Raw genomic sequence first — 19,973 nt, forward strand, 5'->3', positions numbered from 1 at the left:
CTCTAGTCTATCCTGTCATTTAAGAGGAGACTACAGCAGTCCAGGAACCAGAACTAACCTGCCCAAAGTCAGTCACATATGCCCAAAACGACATAAGTGGGAATGAAACCTGTATACACCGCCTCCCAAACTGCTGCTCTCCGTGAAGTCTGCCCATCCTGAGAGTCAGTCAAACCTTTTCGTTCCACGTGTCCTATTGGCAACAGGAATACTTAGGCACTTATGAATAGCGAGAGGAAACACAGAGACCATCCTCAGCTACTGCAAATTCGGAGCAGCTAGTGCGCTCCGACTACATTTTTCTACTTGTTCCAAAAGAAGACCCTCAGAACTTGAGAAGAGAATTCGCAGTTTTGTGGACCAGTGAACACTTAGTGACGTGTAGCACGGATGCAGCGGGGGGAGAGCGCTCACATCATCATCGTTTTGAAAGTGAAGGCCCGCACTGCTACGTATTCTTCAGACACAAATAACAGAAGGGAAGTTGCATGCACATCATTTATATTCTGAGGCTCTGGCTGCATTATCTTGTGAATCCCAACGTAGTGTCATCACACAAACAATTAAGCAAACACCTCTAGCAAGCACACTGCTAATGCATACAAATTAAATAGAGAGATATACAGACGGACTGATGGACTGATTTGCAGAATTTCAGTCACATCCAAAGACACACTTTGGAGGCACCTGATGGGGAAGAGGGGAAAGACACACAACCGGCAATTACTAATGATATTTGGCTAAAAATTGCTGTCATCCATTTCCTGATGAAGTGGTTCAGATGCATTTTACTCAACCCAAAATACGTAAGACGGAGATAAAAACATTCTTTAATAATAATGTACTTCTGATGAGACAGAATATAGAAAATTACACTCTTGGTAAATTCATCAGCGAGAAGCAATCAGCAGAGCACTGGAGGTCACCTTTAGCATATGCCCTCACTCTGCTTTCACAAATAATCACCTGAAATATAAGGCTGGAGGCTGACTTTTTCATCTAAATCAAACACGAAACACTCACTGATCCTTTACATCCCACCAGGTTAGTTTTAAACTTGGTTAACATTTTCACCCAGTGCACAGACATCTAGGAAGTCCGGCTGGAAGAACTCCTCTGGGGCCATTTTTCACAGGCAAAAAAGCACAAATGCTGAAATACATATAAAGAAATGCCCCCTGTTGCAATCATAATAACCTATGCAGTAAGATATTTCCATAAGCCGCTTCCAGGAGTCTGAGAACTTATAACACTGTCCTCATCGTCAGAGTGGAGACAACGGATTAGAAAACCAGAGGGGCAGAAAAGGGCAGAGGCCACTCTTCAGAAAAGCACGTTGAAATTAAAAAGCTCAAGTAGAATTCCCTTCTTTAAAGAGTCTCACCTTTGTTGCCAAAGCTTCGGCGCTTTCTCGACAGGTCTTCTCTATTTCAAGATGGTTCTGCATAAAATTGACTTCCTCTATAACCATGTGAGAAACTAGGAATGAGGGGAAAAAAGTCTCAGCATTCAGAGATTAGTCAGTGATTCCAGAAGCCCACACATTTCGTCCCATGACTCAGAATACTTCAATTCTTTAGCTAGCCAGACCTTCAGCTCTCATGGAAAAAAAAAGTGTTGAAGAGGCTGTCCTGATTAAATCTTAGCTAATATATGAATGTGGAAGGGAAAAAAAGAACACAAGGAAGAGGCTTTTATTGCCGGTGCACACATTTTAGGAAAGCTAGTTAGGAAGTTTTTTGAAGCGTCTGCTTCCCATGTACCTGTGCATGCAGCCAGACACGTCCACGAATTTGGACGACAGAGTCTGTCCTAAATAAAAAGTGGCACACGTGATTTCCTTTGCATAACAGGACAGAACACGTGGATCTAATAAGGAAAGCTAGCAAAAGAGACATTTTTTAAAAATAAACCTCCAATTGATCTCTTTAACTGGAGTAACGGATGTGGCAGCTTAGTGATGGTCAGTACTGTAACAGCAGTCTTTATCAGGGACAAAGCGGTTACTTTTACTAAACTCCAAGGCAGAAAAGCAGAGCAACAAGGTTTATGCACCATAGGACGATGAAATCAGATACTGCTTGCATCACAGACTGCTAGGAAATTCGGAAGAAAACAGAATTTTATTCGATACTTTACCAATGCCTGAAAAATAGTTATTTTGAGGTTTTTTTTTTCTAAATAGCTGCTCTATATAAATGGAGATCTACAGGTACAAAATTGAGAACTTGAATCGTACTCGAAAGACCAAGGGACATGCCAATTCCTCTCGCCCATGTTTCTAGCTAAAAGAAAACGCTCAGAATCTTAAACTTAACTGTAGAGGTGTATACTCATTGACATTTGTTTGGCTTAAGAAAGAAAAATTAAGTCTACCCAAATGTGAAACCCAACAAAGTTAGGCAAAAAGCACTGGGCTCACATAACACAAAGAGAGATTACTTTTGCTTCATTTAAGCTTAATTAACCTGCAATTATGATTAAACTCAGGGGGGGAAAAATTTCTCTCCAAATTAAATACAAAAATGTATTACTTCCTAAGTCTGTCCAAAGTTCTTATTATGTTAATATTCAGATTCATAAAGCAGGACTAAATGGCCAGAAACATCTCTAACCTTGACATTTTTTCAGGGGTAATAATAATCTGCAGCAAATGCAGGCCAACCAAAAACCACTTAACTAATTAGTAGTTGCAGTCACCGAGAAAAACATGAATCAACACTGTTATTACAAGTGGCACATTTGAGTGGCATCTAATTATGACTTGATGAGCACGATACTTGCATTATCAACATTACTACCGCATCCCATCAGGGCCTAAAAGCTGCTGATGGCATTGACTTCGAGAAACTCCCACTCAATGGTACGGCAGCACCCAACAATCGGCTTGGCAGGGGCCCCCCTCACTAAATGACACGTTAAGCGTAATTACTGGTAGACATTGTAAATAAACAGGATTGGAAGTGAAAATTGTACCAAGTGCATAAGACACAATCTGACACATTGGAAGTGGCAGCCTTAATTGAGAGTTTCTTTGACTGCTCAAGATCATTTCAACTGCATTTCTCAGAGGACAGTGATTATAACTGTGGAGACAGACGGCATAATGGTATCAGCACTGCTGACAGAGCAGTGAATTAAATTGTATCTGCTGTTGTGTGAAAGCCTTGATGAGAGGTACAGATGCCTTAGTGGTCTTATCATTATAACACAATGGTCATGTTGTCATCAACCTTTCTGGCTCCAATTGAAAAGAAATGATTGTGTGTTGAGGCTCTGCGCCCCCCCCCCTCCACACCCCCCCCTCCTATTCTATCTCTTGTTCTGAATAGAACCAATTTTCAGAGAGCTATGAAATCACGCAATAGGTCCTAAAATGCAGCTGCTTGGCATACAAACGGGTCCCCATTAAACTGGAATCACACACAATATGTGTTTATGCCAGAAGAACAAATAGAAGCTGAACACAGGCCAAGTTTATTCACACACACAAAGCCCATGTAGCTCTTCATCAATATAATTGCCTTTTATATTGTAGTTTAAATAATAGGCTCTATTATTTCCTTAAAATCCTAATATTCTTGGCATTTTATCACTGTGTTTACAAGGTAGGTTCTTCAAAAATGTGAAGGAAAGAGAAAAGAAACCTACACAATTTTTACAACATCAAATATTACTTTGAATTTTTTAGCCTTAACTACTTGACTTCTTCTCCCACAATCTGGTATTTCCATGATCATAACAAAAACATAAACACTCTGCATGTTTCATAGGAATTTGACTTTTTATTCAACAACATTCTTGCTCATGGAAGAGTGAGAAAAATCATTCCACCATAGCCAGGTTTAAGCCTAGCAAAAAGAAAAAAAAAAAAAACTTATTTTCTGAACATTTTGTAAAAATCGGCCCTGTAATTTAACTTGATAAACTTACATAGGTAGCGCTAGCCCCCATTTTCTCCAATTCTCATACAGTAGACTCCATCAGGTAGGTGTGCTTTTTTTTTTAATCTCTTCCTCTAAGAGGGAACAGTAGAAATCAGAAATTGTGCTTTGATTTCTAGTTTAAAAAATTATCCCTATGCTAAATAGGTAGCAAAGAAACGTACTTATCAACTTTCCAGATTCAAAAGAGAACATACTTCAAAGGGCAATTATATCTTTGAAAAGCATGACCTCATTTCTAAAACCAAAAGTCAGGTTACGTGACACAAAACAGATATTTCTGTAATACATCATTTCATTTGCACCTTCCAAAGGACAAAAGTTTTAAAAACCCTTAGGTGTTCATTCAGTGATTTGCCTTACGGTGCTGAACGCAGGCTTGTCTCGTAATATCCACAGACCATGACCACTACCCCTAAAAGTGTCTATAATTTCGATGACATGAAAGTTTAAAAAAGTTTAAAAACTTTTGATGACATGAAATTTTAAAAATGTTTTAAAAAAGAAGAAAGCCGAATCCAGGTATTTTAGAAATACATACTGAAATATTTACAAATAAAATGAGATGATGGCTAGAATTCGTTTCAACATAATCTGAGGTTGGTGAGAGCAGAGGTATGGATGCAGAGATGAAATTAACTTGGCCATCAGCTGGTTAACTGTCAAAGCTGTATACTGCATAAATGGGGGTTCGTTATACTATTTTCTCACTTTTGCATAAGCTTGATACTTTCCATAGTAACACTTGTTTTTAATGACTCTGAGAAGTAAGAAGCATAACCTAAAAGTACGTTGACTGTTGCGTCTACCAGTCGAGCTGAATTAGCCAAGTTTGTTTCTCCTCTTCATGACCCCAAAGCACATGTACATACGCGCCATCATAGAATGCATCACACCGTAGGGCAACTGGGCTTTTCTTTCTTTGTCACTTGCTTTTGTCTTTTTTTTTTTTAAGGTTTATTTTTATTTTTTGAGAGAGAGAGAGAGACAGACAGACAGAGCACGAGCGAGGGAGGAGCAGAGAGAGAGGGAGACACAGAATCTGAAACAGGCTCCAGGCTCTGAGCTGTCAGCACAGAGCCTGACGCGGGGCTCAAACTCACAAACTGCAAGATCATGCCCTGAGCCGAAGCCAGATGCTCAACAGACTGAGCCACCCAGGTGCCCCTGCTTTCGTCTTTTATTAACCGTGAGCATGAGAGCAGGAATTTTTCTTTGCTCACGTGGGACTCCCTTGCACCTAGCATGATGCTAGGTATCAACTAGGTTACCAGGTTTGTGTTTGTCTCAACGACTGAGAAAACAGATCAGGCCTACCTTCATCTGTGAACACCCTTTTACAAGAACAGAAGTTCTCTCTAGAACAGAACTGCTCAGGACACAACCACCATCACCATTTATCGGGCCAACTACGTGTCCAGCCTGTTCCACACCCTTTACATGTGTTCTGTCGTGAATTCTCACAACAGTCTTAGGAGGCATGTACTATCGCAAGTTTTGTATTTGAGAACACTGAAGCCCAAAAAGTCAAGTAACAGATGTCAAATTACAGAGTTCTAACCGGTCAGGCCCAGCCAAACCAATTTCTAGGCGACTCCCATTCCTCCATGTCTCCTTCTAACTTGTTGTATTCAAAGGTGATACCACCAGGGGCGCCTGGGTGGCTCGGTCCAGTTAAGTGTCCAACTTCGGCTCAGGTCATGATCTCGCGGTTCGTGGGTTGGAGCTCCCCGTCGGGCTCTGTGCTGACAGCTCACAGCCTGGAGCCTGCTTCGGATTCTGTGTCTTCCTCTCTCCCTGCCCCTCCCCTGCTCAGGCTTTGTCACTCTCTCACTCGAGAATAAATAAACTTAAGTCTACGGCCATACCACCCTGAACGCGCCCGATCTCGTCTGATCTCGGAAGCTAAGCAGGGTCGGGCCTGGTTAGTACTTGGATGGGAGAATAAATAAACTTAAAAAAAAAAAAAAATTAACAAAGGGGACGCCACCAATGGTGCCACCCTGAGCAAAACTCCTCTCCATCCAGCCAACTGTCAGCAATACTCGGATGCAGGGTGTCTCCCAAGCAGATGTGATGAACGTACCACAAGTTCTCCTGCAACATCAGGTTACCTGCAAGGTCTTCACATAGTGTGCAAACAGTGACGAAAGCCGGCAGGTGTGCAGGAAAACAGGTGTGCCCTAACACAGAGCAAAGGCTCTCAGGTTCTGGCTGGAGGGCATCAAAGACCTTTACTTACTTCTCCTCGCACAGGAATCTGCCTTCATAGGGAACATGGCTTTGCTAGGCAGTGATGCTCCTCGTGCCGGAAGACAGGAGGAAGGCTCAGGAAGAGCTGCACGGAAATCTGGACGAAACCTGCTAGAAAGAGCACGCTGAGCCGGGACGGTAGAGCCCTCCTGTGGAACAGAGCTCCTCCTAAACCTGGTTCAGCTGCTCTCTTCTGCACTCGGAGAACGAGGTTTAGCAGGTAAACGTTATAGGCAGGCAGATTTCCGCTTAGCACCCAAAGAAACTTTCCCTGTCCGAAAATGAAATCGTGAACTAACTCCTGTCCTCTTAACACTGAAGGGCACTCTGGCCGAGGCAGTGAATGAGATGCTGGCAGCAGCAACTAATATTTACGGAGTCCTTGAACTCTAACGCCAGGCAATGCATTCAGCACTTTTTACATGAAGTATCTCATTTATTCCTTGAACAGCCTGTGAGGCAGGATCATTTATCCCAATCTTAACGAATGCGGAAATCGTTCAGGGTTAGGTGGATTGACACCAAAGGGCGCTTTTTACGGGTGGTAACTGAGGCATTCCCTTCCAAACCTGAACTTCCACCCTCAGTTCAAAGGTCATCGACCACAGTCGTAATGTTTTAACAAATATTCAAAGTTTTCTTCCTCCCCATTTCCTGTTCTTTTGAGACGAGTCAAGAGTCAGCACTGTGTTTTCCTGTCATCCAAGCTTTAAGGTTGAGCTGACTTAGAAAAGTGAAAAATTAAATGAAGACAGCAATAAAGATTGTTGTACTAACCTTTCAATTGATTCTTTCAGGCTTTGAGCTGCTCGTAGGGAAAAGTGTGAATTTTTAAAACTATCAAAGGTATTTAGAGAAAAGAGACAAAGAGGGAAAAAGAAATAGATGAGAACAGTTTATGTGTTACTCCAAAGGTAGGCTGATTTGGAGGGAAGCCCCTTCCACGTGTGCATAACACAAGAGGCAAAATGCCTACTACGTACCCGACCGAAGCATTTTGTGGTAAGTCCAACCATAAGAACTTGAATTATTCCCGCTACACACAGCATGCCAATCCACTATCAAGAGTTAACTCAAGAACATGAATTGGTAACAATGCCCATGGCATAACCCTTTCGGTGTGACTTGGTGGTAGAACATCCCATTAACTCTGCATCAGGGAAGAAGAAAGTCCTACACCCACTGCAATTCACACATTCACAAATAAGACATATTTCTGTCACAGCGTACTGGCCTCCAAAGATAGGTAACATCAACAATATTCCCCTGAGATTTGGTCACAGCCAGACCCTTGAAATAACCTGGCTATGGAAATTAACGATAATGCTGCATTTTTATGGCTGTTTCACCTTCAGCAAGAATAAACTGTTTTGTCGTGTAGTTACCCAGTCAACATTTTATGATACAATCAAACAGCCTAATGCCGCATCTGCAGAAAGATGGGAAAGATCTTGCTTCCAAGGGAGAGGGTCACTCTTCCTGCTAAGGTCTGGTCCTCTTCCCATGACATATTTCCTTCTGCTCCTTCTGAGTGCGACCAGATATATTCTATCTTAGGGGATAAGGTAATAACAGATTTGGATAAGGGCGCCTGAGTGGCTCAGCCGGTTAAGCATCCGACTTCAGCCCAGGTCATGATCTCGAGGGTTGTGGGTTTGAGCCCCGCGTCGGGCTCTGCGCTGACAGCTCAGAGCCTGGATCCTGCTTCCGGTTCTGTGTCTCCCCCTCACTCTGTCCCTCCCCTGCTCACACTCTGTGTCTGTCTCTCAATAATAAATAAATGTTAAAAAAATTTTTTTTTAATAACAGATTTGGATCACATACAAAAATAAGACCATAGCAGAAATTTAGATGATTACAGCTTTTATGGGCATATGACTTTCCCTGGTGAGACGGGGCCATTTCAAACATGCAAACTCTTAAAAAAATGTGTAAGTTCTGTGAACTAGAATTCCTTTTCTATGAATTAAGGTAAGAGACAAATCAGACCACTCTAAAGATGTGTAAGAATACTTGACGTGGCATTATTTAGGATATCTAAAACTCCAAAACAATCCATCATCTGTCATTGAAAAAAAAAATGTTTAAATAAATTATGGTACGATCATATAAGAGACTAAGATGGACAACAATTAAAACAAATACTAAAACAAATTAATATAAAAACAAATTGAAACAAATATACATCTCTACTGACATGCAAAAAATACACCGTTTCCTGAAAAGAGCAGGCTGCAAAACTAAATGCAAAGCATGGCTTTGCTTTTTGTGGACACACATATTGCCTACAGACAAAAGACCAAGAAAGAAAGACTATAAAACACTAACGCTGCCTTTTCTCAGAGTCAAGATAACAAGTAATTTTTGTTCTCCTTCGACTGTTCTACATAGTAAAATTTTTTCATAACAAGGGCAAACTGTCTTTTATAATAACATACTCATAAAACAATAACGCTCATTGCATTTGTTTGAAAATTACAGTAATGCCAGGACATTGTGGGGGGGGTGGCAAATGGGAGGACAATTCTTGCTTTCTTGGATACTCAATGCAGCGGCAACTAAACACAGGGGCCGTGCCTACCCACATAATCCCAAAACACAGTTGGGGTGTGTTTACAATAATTCCAATGAAAGGCTTACATACTTTTCTGAAATTCCTCCAGTTTTTTAACAGCTTCATCTCGTTCTTGCCTAATTTTGTCGCACTGAAATGAGAAAACACGGAAACGTTAAATTTTTATCACAAGCTTGCCTAATTTTGTCGCACTGAAATGAGAAAACACGGAAATGTTAAATTTTTACCATAAGCTTGCCTAATTTTGTCACACTGAAATGAGAAAACACGGAAACGTTAAATTTTTATCATAAGCTTGGGAAGGCAAAAAAGAGCAAACTTACAAACAGTAACAATTTTATGAGAAGAAAACGAAAATTTAAAACCTTTAAGAAGCACTCATGGTCACATGGTACTTATTCTACTCAGTCGCATGGTCTTTGTACCATTTGTATCTGGCCACTTTCCTTGGACCTTCTAAGATAATGAGTCATCCTCCTGCTCGTTATCTCCTCAGGAACGGACCCATTTAACATCCTTGAGTTCAAATCACTCTTTTAAGAGAATATATGTGCCTCTTTTTAAGTGGGTATTTGGCTAATACAGTGAACACCCCCCACATCTGCAGCTCAGATTCCCTGAAACTGGATAGGAACGATCTCTCCAGAACTATTCAGAACACCTGCGCACAACCGGAAGTGACGACACTTGAACACAAACTGCTGCCCTGCGTCCCTTGAAACCTTCACTCAGGGAAAAAGATATCCTTGCATCCTCAGAATTCTACAGAGAAGGTAGCAAATTAAAATAAGAGAAGACAAAATATTCCACAATAAGCATGTGTCATTGACAAACTATTTTTTAGGGTTTTTTTGTGGGGTTTTTTTTGTTTTGGTTTTTAGAGAAAGAGAGCGCGTACAAGCTGGGGAGAGGGGCAGAGGGAGGGAGAGGGAGAGAGAGAGAGAGTGGGGTTTGATCCCACGACCCTGGGATCGTGAACTGAGCCGAAATCAAGAGACTTAACGCTCAACCAACTGTGCCACTCAGGTGCCCCAAGAAATTTTTAGTTTTAAAAGGTGGGAGGACTCACTGAAAAGACTAGGAGGAGTAAGACCTTAAAAGGCAAAAATAACTTTTAAAGCATGAGGACCTTCCAGTGTGTCTGGTATAGAAACAAGCATCCCTTAGTTTTACAAGCCCTGAAGGTATTAATGAATGCTATAAAAGCCTCACGTTCATTATGAGGACTGATGCGACTTACCCATGAGTTTCACAAACCGGGTTAAGTATAACACATTTCAGAAAGATTTTCATCGTAGGTGTCTAAAACTTTAAAAAGTTATTTTTAACTATTAGAGTGAGAATTAATTTCTGAGTTTTCTGGGACTACTCTAATACCATTACCAGAGGGTCATGTGGATAAAGCACAACTTTCAATTATATTTGAATCCTACCGTGCCAGATAAACATATTGGGATTTCATGCCTTTGGATATTTCCCATTTCCGTTTACAATGGTTAAAAAGTCATGATGCCACTGATAATTTGGAAAGCCCAAATGAAGACAGTGAGATAGTCTCATCCATCAGACTGGCAAAAACGGAAAACGTTTGTTCTCAGGAGTTAGAAAACCCTCACACACCGCTGGTGGGAGTGTCAACTGGCATAACAAACTACCAAAACTGAAAATGCACGTACCCTGTGACTCGGCAATTCCACTTTTTCTTTAAAGACTTTATTTGCAAGTAATCTCTCCGCCCAACGTGGGGCTCGAACGCACAGCCCCGAGGTCAAGAGTCGCATGCTCTTCTGACTGAGCCAGCCAGGCGCCCCTGAAATTCCACTTCTAGATTCTGTTACTGGAATCTCTAGTACAAGCCGATCTGTACATACATGTTCGACATTTATAATAACAGTAAATCATGGTGTTTTCACGTAACACACTAGACACCAGTGACAGCGAATGCACGTGAGCTCTGTGTCAACATATACTGCAAAAGCCATAATGGCAAATAAAAGGACTCGGTGCACAAAAGAAAAAAAAAAAGGACTTGATGCACATATACCAAAGTATACCTTAAGCGGATAAAATCACTTTACATACTATGCTATAGTATACTATAAATGTACATTTCACAATACATATGGCATATACAAAACATATAAAAACACATAATAAAAGGACACGTACACAATTTACCATGGCAGTTGGCTCTTAAAACAAGAAGGGGAAGGGGCCCAGGGCAGAGCGACACGGGGAACCTTCGATTTTACTTGCAGCATTCTTTTTTAGTTAAAAAAACAACAACAACAACATTTAATTCTATGAGGGCCATATTTGTTACATCAATCTCTGCCCTTTTCTGTGCTTTTAAAATATTTTTCTTAATTAAAAAAAATTAAGACATAAACAGTTCAGCCTCCCCTTTAAAATGTCTCAGGAGGGGCGCCTGGGTGGCTCAGTCGGTTAAGCATTCGACTTCAGCCAGGTCACGATCTCGCGGTCCGTGAGTTCGAGCCCCATGTCGGGCTCTGGGCTGACGGCTCAGAGCCTGGAGACTGTTTCAGATTCTGTGTCTCCCTCTCTCTCTGACCCTCCCCCGTTCATGGTCTGTCTCTCTCTGTCTCAAAAATAAATAAACGTTAAAAAAAAATTAAAAAAAAAAATGTCTCAGGAACTGAAACTTAAAAAAAAAAAAAAAAAAACCAAAACCAAAAAACCTATGTCCATTCATTTGGGGAAAATCCATTCTGGCAAGAGTGCACGAAAGAGGCACTGGTGCTAAATCAGCAAGGCTGTTTACTAAATCCTGACTTACACCCTCCTGAAGAGGGATCAGCCCAGACCATTTCCTTGAGGAGAAGGCATATTCTTTCATTAAGGTCTTCTTCAGGAATTTCTCCTCTGTGGGAGGGGAAGTAATGCCGTCTAATTGAGTTTCAAGTTACAACTTAACAGATAAACTGCATTCATTCATTCATTCATTCATTTTGGTGTTTACAATTCTAAACACTAGAGTTCTGGATTCTCAAATAAGCTTTGTTAGATCTTTCCCCCCAAAGGGACGGAATGCTTAGCTAGCCAGCTGTTTCAGGAATGTTCTTCTTGTTTTCTAGAATGAGGCTTCTGTTTCTGTGGAACCACCCCGCCACCCTGCCAGTCGGCACACCCACCTCCAACAACTCACAGTTTAGTCTAAATGAGCATAAGCGAAACATAATTTCTGACTAGACTTACATGCCTGAGTTATGATTGCCAAGTGAAATAGATCTGATGCTTTCTTTCCAGTTAACTTCATGTTTCTTAATCTGACATTTCTGAAAGGTGTAACATGCCCTGTGAAAAACCGTCTTCATCTAAGATTTGGCACTTGGGCGTGTTGTCCCTGACTTAATACCACTTGGATTCTTCTATATCCCTCTCCAAGCTCCACCTGAAAGAATCAAGGTGAATTTAATTCTTCCCTAAATCAAAAACCAGGGTTGGGGTGCCTGGGTGGCTCCGTCGGTTAAGCAGCCGACTTCGGCTCAGGTCATGATCTCGCGGTCCATGAGTTCGAGCCCCGCGTCGGGCTCTGTGCTGACAGCCTGGAGCCTGTTTCGGATTCTGTGTCTCCCTCTCTCTGACCCTCCCCCGTTCATGCTCTGTCTCTCTCTGTCTCAAAAATAAATAAACGTTTTAAAAAAAAATCAAAAACCAGGGTTTTCACTGAGATGTGAACATTAAACACGATAGCATTCTGCCTACTGGGATTTGAAAAAGACCACCGACAGACATCACACACAAACCACCCGTGCAGGTACCATTTACTGGTCATGAACCACACATGCCAATTTTAGGTGGGCTTATACCATTTCCCCAGAAGTAAAGCTTTATGCCCATGCTCTCCACTCATAAGGCCCAGGTAGACAGGCTTTGGTTAATAACAGGTCTCAGTATCCCAGTCTTACTCTAACGTGCCAGGAACCGGTTTCTACCGTCCGGCCATATGTTTTTAACACGACCCCTACAGGCATCACCAGAGGATTCAGAAGCGTCTCCCAAACCCAGCTGTATTCTAGCAGGGGTCTTCGTGTGGCTTTGCTTTCTATTTTCTGCAACCGCATTATGATAGAACTGGCAGCCACAGAATTTACCATCTGCTATGGATACTGAAAGGGGTGTGTGTTGCGGGGGGAGGGGGAATCTACACATGCGGCAAATGCAGCTGACTTACTCCAAACCAGAGCTGAACAAAATATGAAGGACGTACCCCTTTACTTAAGCAGAAACCCAAATATCCACTTATCTTATCATTTTAGGTGAACCCCAAAAAATACCTTGTAACCTTTCTCTCATTCTACCCACAGACGGAAGTTAGCAAGGATTCTGGGCCTTTTTGGGAGAATGTTGCGTCTTTATGTCCTGCAGAAGCCCCTCACCCACCCTACCCCTTCCTCTACCCTGCCCACACAGCTGCAGCATTTGTAGAAACTGTTTCTTTTTGTGTGAGAATTGCTCATGGAGACTTTGCAATAGCAACAGATGTTCCTGGGCCCACGTCACTTCATTATGATGCCCAACGACTCTCTGTATAGCCGGCGGCTGGGGTAGAACCCAGCAGCACGAGGGCTGACTGTGTTAAGCTAGCTGGATGACATGAGGTCGATTCTAGAGTCTCTATATTGGCTCTTTATGAAGTGGTGAATTAGCCAGAGGTTGGCCTTGCTGGTTCTGAATATTAGAGGCCCTGGCCTCAATGTGCGAAGGCCTGGCTCTGTTCCACGAATGTTCCTTGAGCCTCGTCCAGGCAGATACCTGGCTTCTGAAACGAAACCAGCATTTCAAAGCACTTGGCAGAATGATGTGCAGAGGTAAGTCTCTCCAGGGTGAACTGGCAATCCCTCCCTCCCCCCACCAAAACGGGCGCCTCCCTTCCTTCTCCCTCACACATCAACTGTTTATACAACAGTATCTGCTTCACGGGGCTCAGCAGAAATACAGAGAACTGTGGTAGACACTAAGCTTTCTTTACGTGTCGCTGTGTGTATATCTGAGGCAAGAAAAGTCCCAATATTCTGAATTGTGTCTAACTTCCACCAACATAAACATTCATGTTTATCTCCACGGTACACAAATTCAGTGCAGGGTTGCCAGCCTAGACAGAAAGGCACGTCTGGGACCCAAGAAGGGCGCACACACACTGCACGCACACAACATGAACAAAGTAGGCAATCCACACAAGACAACTACCTTAGTTGACTGAATGAGACTTCTAAGCAGGTGTCTCCTGTAATCACCGAATGAATGCCTCCATTTCCTTCCTCCCAGCACTGAACAAATTACCCCTACAGCACCCACACGTGCCGGGCACTGTGTTAAGCACGGGGGCGGAACGGGGCGGGGGGCACGTAACAGCACGCTCTCACGAAACCTGCAACCTACCCAGAAAGAAGCAATTCATAAAAACACTTGCTAGAATGGGACAAACGCTGTACAAGGGGAACACATAGCAGAGGCTATAACACCAGATCTGAGAAGGAGGCAGCCCTCCACCGTTTTTACTTCTTTTTCTTGAAGTTCACTCCTTTTACGCCCAGTTACAACACTTAAAACTTGAAGCATGCACGGCAGCAGAATGGTGCCTATTTACCTGTTTTGGGATCTCTGGCGATGAACTTGGATAATGGTGGGGAGAGTCTTCCACCTGGGGAAGCTGGGCTAGAACGTGCCTGGGCTTCTCCTTAAAGAACACAGTAACTGAACTCATTCCCCCTCACGTGGGATTCCCCTCACCCTCCTTCTCTTTTGGTGGCGTTCTTTCTTCCAATTCAAAGTTCTTTCCCTCCAATTTTCACAGGCAATAAAGCAGTAGCTGCCCCCTGAAGCTGTCGTACAGCATTCTCCAAATTCTAGGTATTGTGTGTTCGATGGAAACACATGTCCTCAGAACAGAGATCCTTGCTCTTTGTTTCTGGATAGATTGCTGTTAATAAGAGACTCATTTTCACTTTCAAACTGCTAAGTAATTACTTTTTCTCTGGCACAACCACTTGCCACTCTGTTCTAAAGAAACTGCATGTATGTGGATGTATTATGCATGAACAGTTAGCATAATGGATGCGTATCTCGCTCTTTAAAGTGGCTTCTTTACTGATTTTTTTTTAATAAAATACTTTGGGACCTTCACCTCTGAAATTTACACAAGAGAAAGAAATGCTAACAATAGAAAACGGGAGCCAAGATGCAAACAGTATCATATATCTGGCTTCTTGAAACGTAAGTCTTGGAAAGTGTCTGTCTCATTCCCTTTCATTCATTGTTCCTGGCAAGCTGACAGAGCCGCCTGATGTACTGTGACAGTAGCTCATCCAAACGGCTTCTAATCAGCCACTTAAACATTTATTCATTTCAAAACTCAATCTCAAGACACAATATTAAATATAAATACTTACTGTTTAAAGGCAGACATTCTTCTATTATACAGATTTCCTTCTTTTTACACACACACACACACACACACACACACACCCGCCACCCTGAGAAATGTGAAAGCTATTCCATTAAAAGCTCAGTGAGGCTTCGCCCCCCCCCCCATATAGGAAAAAACCCCAAACAATTATGACAAAGATCCTGAATGAGTCATAAGGAGAATGCCCTTCGACTGTGGAAGCATTAGAAGCATGACTAATGTGGTGCCTGCTTCCCGAGCAAACGACCACATTTTATTTGACTGATCCCACAATACATCATCTTCTATTTGTCCATACCTCAAAAAAACAGATTTGGAAGGGTCGTGGGCTTCCACGTGACAGGCTTTCTTGCTCTTTAACATACTGTTGGCAATGTCGTTTAGCAACTAGGCCAAAAAATTAGAGAAAGTAGCACCCTTTCCATAAAGGCACGTTGGGGACCCTTTTTACACTTTAACCCAACCCCATACAGCTTACTTGTACGCTCTAGAATATTCTGATAATAGTTTTGGTTGAGAAAATGCGATCAGTACATAAGAAATACACACAGATATTTTGTTATAAAGAAGTCAACAATTCTGCTTGGGAGAAAGTTGGAGAAGCCTTTGAAAAAAATAAGGGACACGTGAGCCAAGCATTAAGAGCTGGTAAGAGTTTGTCACACGGATGAGGGGAGGATCCTTATCTTTTCGTCCTTTTCCCATCCCACCCCCAGGCCCCAGGCACTCACAGCACAATTTATCCAAGTTATTTGTCCACTTCCTGTGTCCCTCGTTCGAGTTGTTTCACTCGAGAGTGGGACCTTCGTGCATTTTTCTTTATATACTCCAGGACTCAGAAGGCATTCAACACAAAGTCTTCCCTCTCAAACAGATTTTGATTCCATCCTCACAATGAGAAAACCCACAAAATGAGCAACATTCCATTTTTCTTAAATAAGGACACCTGCGAAGGAAAAGATCATCGAAAGACCGGCCCACCCCTCCAGGTCTCTCCTCTTACCCTTGGCACACCTGTGCCAGAATCTACATGCACACACACTCACACACGTGAGTCTTCTGACGTTACGATTCGCTTGCTATTTAACTTTCAGTTTTTAGAAACTGAAACTGTACTTAAAAACACAGACCTATCGATGGTCGAGATAAACGATCCAGAAAAGTATGGAGTCTGATAACTGGCTGTGGAAAATTCATGAGCTAACAACAAAGAACTACAAATAAAACCAAGACCTTGGTGGAGAAAGTCAATCAGCTCCCGTAAGTTTACCTGCTTCAGAAAGAACATTTGTGGTCAGAAGACCCACATAGGAATCTAGACTCTGTCAAGCTCTCGGGGTCTGTTCTCTGCACTGGAGCTGACACAGAGCTGTCTGGAGTATTGGACGAGGAAGACAAGTGAGTGTGCATGGCCCATAGTAGCTTCTCAACAAACACAGCCGCTTAAGCAACTGCCGGCTCTGAAGAGACATGACGTCTCTTGGAGGAGACTCCAAACAGAGCATAAAAATATCTTACCCCAAAAAAATCACACCCATTGTCTCTTCTCATTGATAAGGTTCGTGACCTAGCAACAAAGACAGACTGGAGGTGGACACGAAGAAGGGAGAAACAACTTGCAATGTGTTTCTTTTGGTCCCTTCCACTTGTGCAAAATTCCCCCGGGTCAAATTAAATATGGCAAAAGGAGTTTTACTTTAATTTCCTCTCCTTGACTAATTTTAAACTCTGCTCTGGGTCTGCTAGGTAAGGACGGCCATGTGTATTTGCGGATACGGATGGGACAAAGCTCACTCAGGCAGGCACAAGAAAGTGCTTTGCCAGAGAAAATGGTGTTCTCCATTTACCACCGCCAGAACTAACGCTGCTTTTACTCATTCTGTGCTGCATAAAAGGCTTTTATTATATGCTTCCCTCCTTTGTAATACAGCCCCCCTTTTTTGGAAAAAAAAATTTCAATAATAAACCTGTTAGCCTTTTAACAGAAGATGAACAGAACGCGATGAACTTAAAACCACTCTGTGTTGTTTTACCCACCACCACAGCGTTCCATACTGCTTCCATTTTTTTCTTCCTGTTTCTGTTAATAGTTATTTTTAAAGTATTAGAACGGAAGAAGGTCAGTAATGCATACAGATGTTACAAAAGTATCGGGCCACACTGCGTGTAGAGAAACATGGAAATAGTTAATGGGTGGGGGCGTCTGGGTGGCTCGGTCAGTTAAGCGTCTGACTCCGGCTCAGATCATGATCTCATAGTTCGTGGGTTCGAGCCCCGCGTCGGGCTCTGTGCTGACGCTCAGAGCCTGGAGCCTGCTTCGGATTCTGTGTCTCCCTCTCTCTCTGCCCCTCCCCCACTCACACACTGCCTCTCTCTCTCTCTCTCTCTCTCTCTGTCTCTCCCTCTCTCAAAAATAAACATTGAAAAAAATTGTTTAATAAAAACAAAGAAATAGTTAAAGGGCAAAAGTAATTTATAATCCTTCTTTTACCAAATGCATATTACCTATAATTCCACTTGTGCAACAGATGGTTCACTTGAAGCCTCACCACAGAAGGTGGCTCTCTGTGAAATAACCATCACCTCCACCACCAACAGATGTTTATAGAACATCTACTATTTTGGGGGCAATGCTAGGTCTACATGTAAGCAACAATTAAAGGAGGAGAAGAAAAAAAACTTATTCTTCTGCCTCTTATGTTATTCATTTTCTTCTATATTGTTCCTTCTCTGTCCCATGAAGACACTTGTTTGCTTTCTCTCCTCAGATCTTCTAGGTTAAGTCAAAGAGTTCTCCTGAATGAACCCTTCCAATGTGTCTTGTTCTTCCCCTCCTGGGCCAGGAATGCCAACAGAAGAGGCTCAACTGATAAAACAGACTCGACTGATAACTTCTTGGCTCTTTCTCCCGCAGCTGGAAGATGGTTGGGTCTCTTGGGGAAAGATGCTCAAGCCACGTGGCCTAAGCAGCAGCCACTGGCTCCACCCCCAAATCACGGGGCTTCAGGGAACCAGAATGTAAGCACAAGCTCCCCACCGGTTGGCATCCTCAGGACATCTGCGAGTGTGGGTGGTTATTGTGTTGGAATTAGGAATCTTGTCGAACTGTTCTTCTGGAACTTTCTTACCACATGAGAGATTCATGCACCAACCACTTTCTGTCACAGAGATTTTCATCACCCCCATCTACCATTCCCTAAATCACCTGACGGAAGAGAAGAAACTCAAGATGTCACAGAACATCAAGGATTTATTTACAAATGAGCAAAGGAGCCTTAAAAGTAGGTGAAAAATAATGATCTAAAAATCTGCTTTTATATGAACTAGAGTTCATACTATTAATACCACCAGTCATACAGGTAGCAAATTAATATGTGTGAAAATTTTAAATACGATTAAGAACCCAATAAATACCCTCAAATAGGCCACAAGTTTACAAACATTTGCCAATTTTCATTACTTATCTTATTCTCAAATGTTAAAGACAAGGTCTCATGATTTACAGCCATGATGACCATCTTCTTCAATAACCACAAACAACATGTTTTATGAATTTTCCACCACAGACATGTTTTGAAATATTCGTTCTGTCAAACAAAGTAATTTCTAAGCATAAATTTTGTTTCTATCTAAAAACAACAGGGGTGCCTGGGTGGCTCAGTTGGTTAAGCGTCCGACTTCAGCTCAGATCATCATCTTGCAGTTCATGAGTTCGAGCCCTGCATTGGGCTTTGTGCTGACAGCTCAGAGCCTGGAGCCTGCTTCAGATTCTGTGTTTCCCTCTTTCTCTGCCCCTCCCCCGCTTGTGCCCGGTGTCTGTCTGTCTGTCTGTCTCTCTCTCTCTCTCCCAAAAATAAACACTTAAAAATTTTTTAATAAAAAATAAAAATAATAATAATAATGGACAGTTCTGCCCTCTCCTACTTTTCATTTTAATTCAGCACTCTCCTTTTTTTTTTTTTTTTAACGCAGGCCTCTCTTTTGTCCCCTCCTTAAATTTACAGGGTGAGAAAAAAAGATATATAAATAAATATTCATAAATCTTAAATGGACCTGTGCGGAGACATATAGGTAAGTAGTTTATAAAGGTAAGTAGAACTCAATTATTTAAGTTTCAAAATAAAACTCCAGAGCCCCTGAAAATATTCATCAGGTACTACCATCTTCTTAGCGAGTGATTTTCAACTTCCGGTATATTATTCACATTCTGAGAGGAAACAAGCATCAAAAAGGTTTATGAAAGATGGGCTAAACGACCAACGACTAATGCCAAGGAGTTCCCTCCAGAATCTACCGCGTATGAGCCCCAGAGATAAATGCCTCCCTTTCAATTCCATCACTAGATCCCAAATCTGGTTGTCAGGAAAAAGTACAGTTCTCGGGGGCCCGGGATGCTTGGCCTGGTGCCTTGCGGCACATTTAGCCGTGTACTTAATCGCCCAGAGCAGCGCCCACTGTGGCATGCTGCTAGTCTTTACCATCTGGAGCCTGGAGTTGATATTAGCTTGAACCACACATGCAGGAGAAAAGAAAAAAGAAAAAAAAAAAAAAACCTCTCATTCGCATTTAACTGAAATTGGTGGCAGAACAATGCGCCATGCCGTCTAGGCTTTTACACATGGAAGAAAGGAAAGGGTAGAGTACAAACCTTCTCCTTTGTTTTCTGGTTCTCGGCTCGGAGGTCTTCATATTCGCCTATGGCTAAAAGGAGAAAAAAGGAAAGCAGCATTATAACACTATCAGAAGTTTACTGTAGGAAAACCCTGGATCC

The 19,973-nt window shown here is 42.2% G+C and overlaps 1 protein-coding gene across 3 annotated transcripts in view; it reads right to left on the reverse strand.

Annotated features, from left to right (window-relative positions):
- Positions 1 to 19,973, reverse strand: part of SHTN1 (shootin 1) — a 101,003-nt gene that overhangs the window by 66,197 nt on the left and 14,833 nt on the right. For 2 of the 3 annotated variants that reach the window (XM_019459568.2, XM_019459570.2), the window contains exons 2-4: positions 19,851 to 19,903; positions 8,842 to 8,902; positions 1,385 to 1,479 (exon numbers count right to left, since the gene is read on the reverse strand). In XM_019459568.2, coding sequence (XP_019315113.1) covers positions 1,385 to 1,479; positions 8,842 to 8,902; positions 19,851 to 19,903 — 209 coding nt within the window. The remainder of the gene's footprint in view (positions 1 to 1,384; positions 1,480 to 8,841; positions 8,903 to 19,850; positions 19,904 to 19,973) is intronic. The other variant, XM_019459569.2, reaches the window with a different exon arrangement.

Source organism: Panthera pardus, unplaced genomic scaffold, assembly GCF_024362965.1.
Source record: "Panthera pardus isolate Hobbes unplaced genomic scaffold, ASM2436296v1 HiC_scaffold_22, whole genome shotgun sequence".
Lineage (NCBI taxonomy): Eukaryota > Metazoa > Chordata > Mammalia > Carnivora > Felidae > Panthera > Panthera pardus.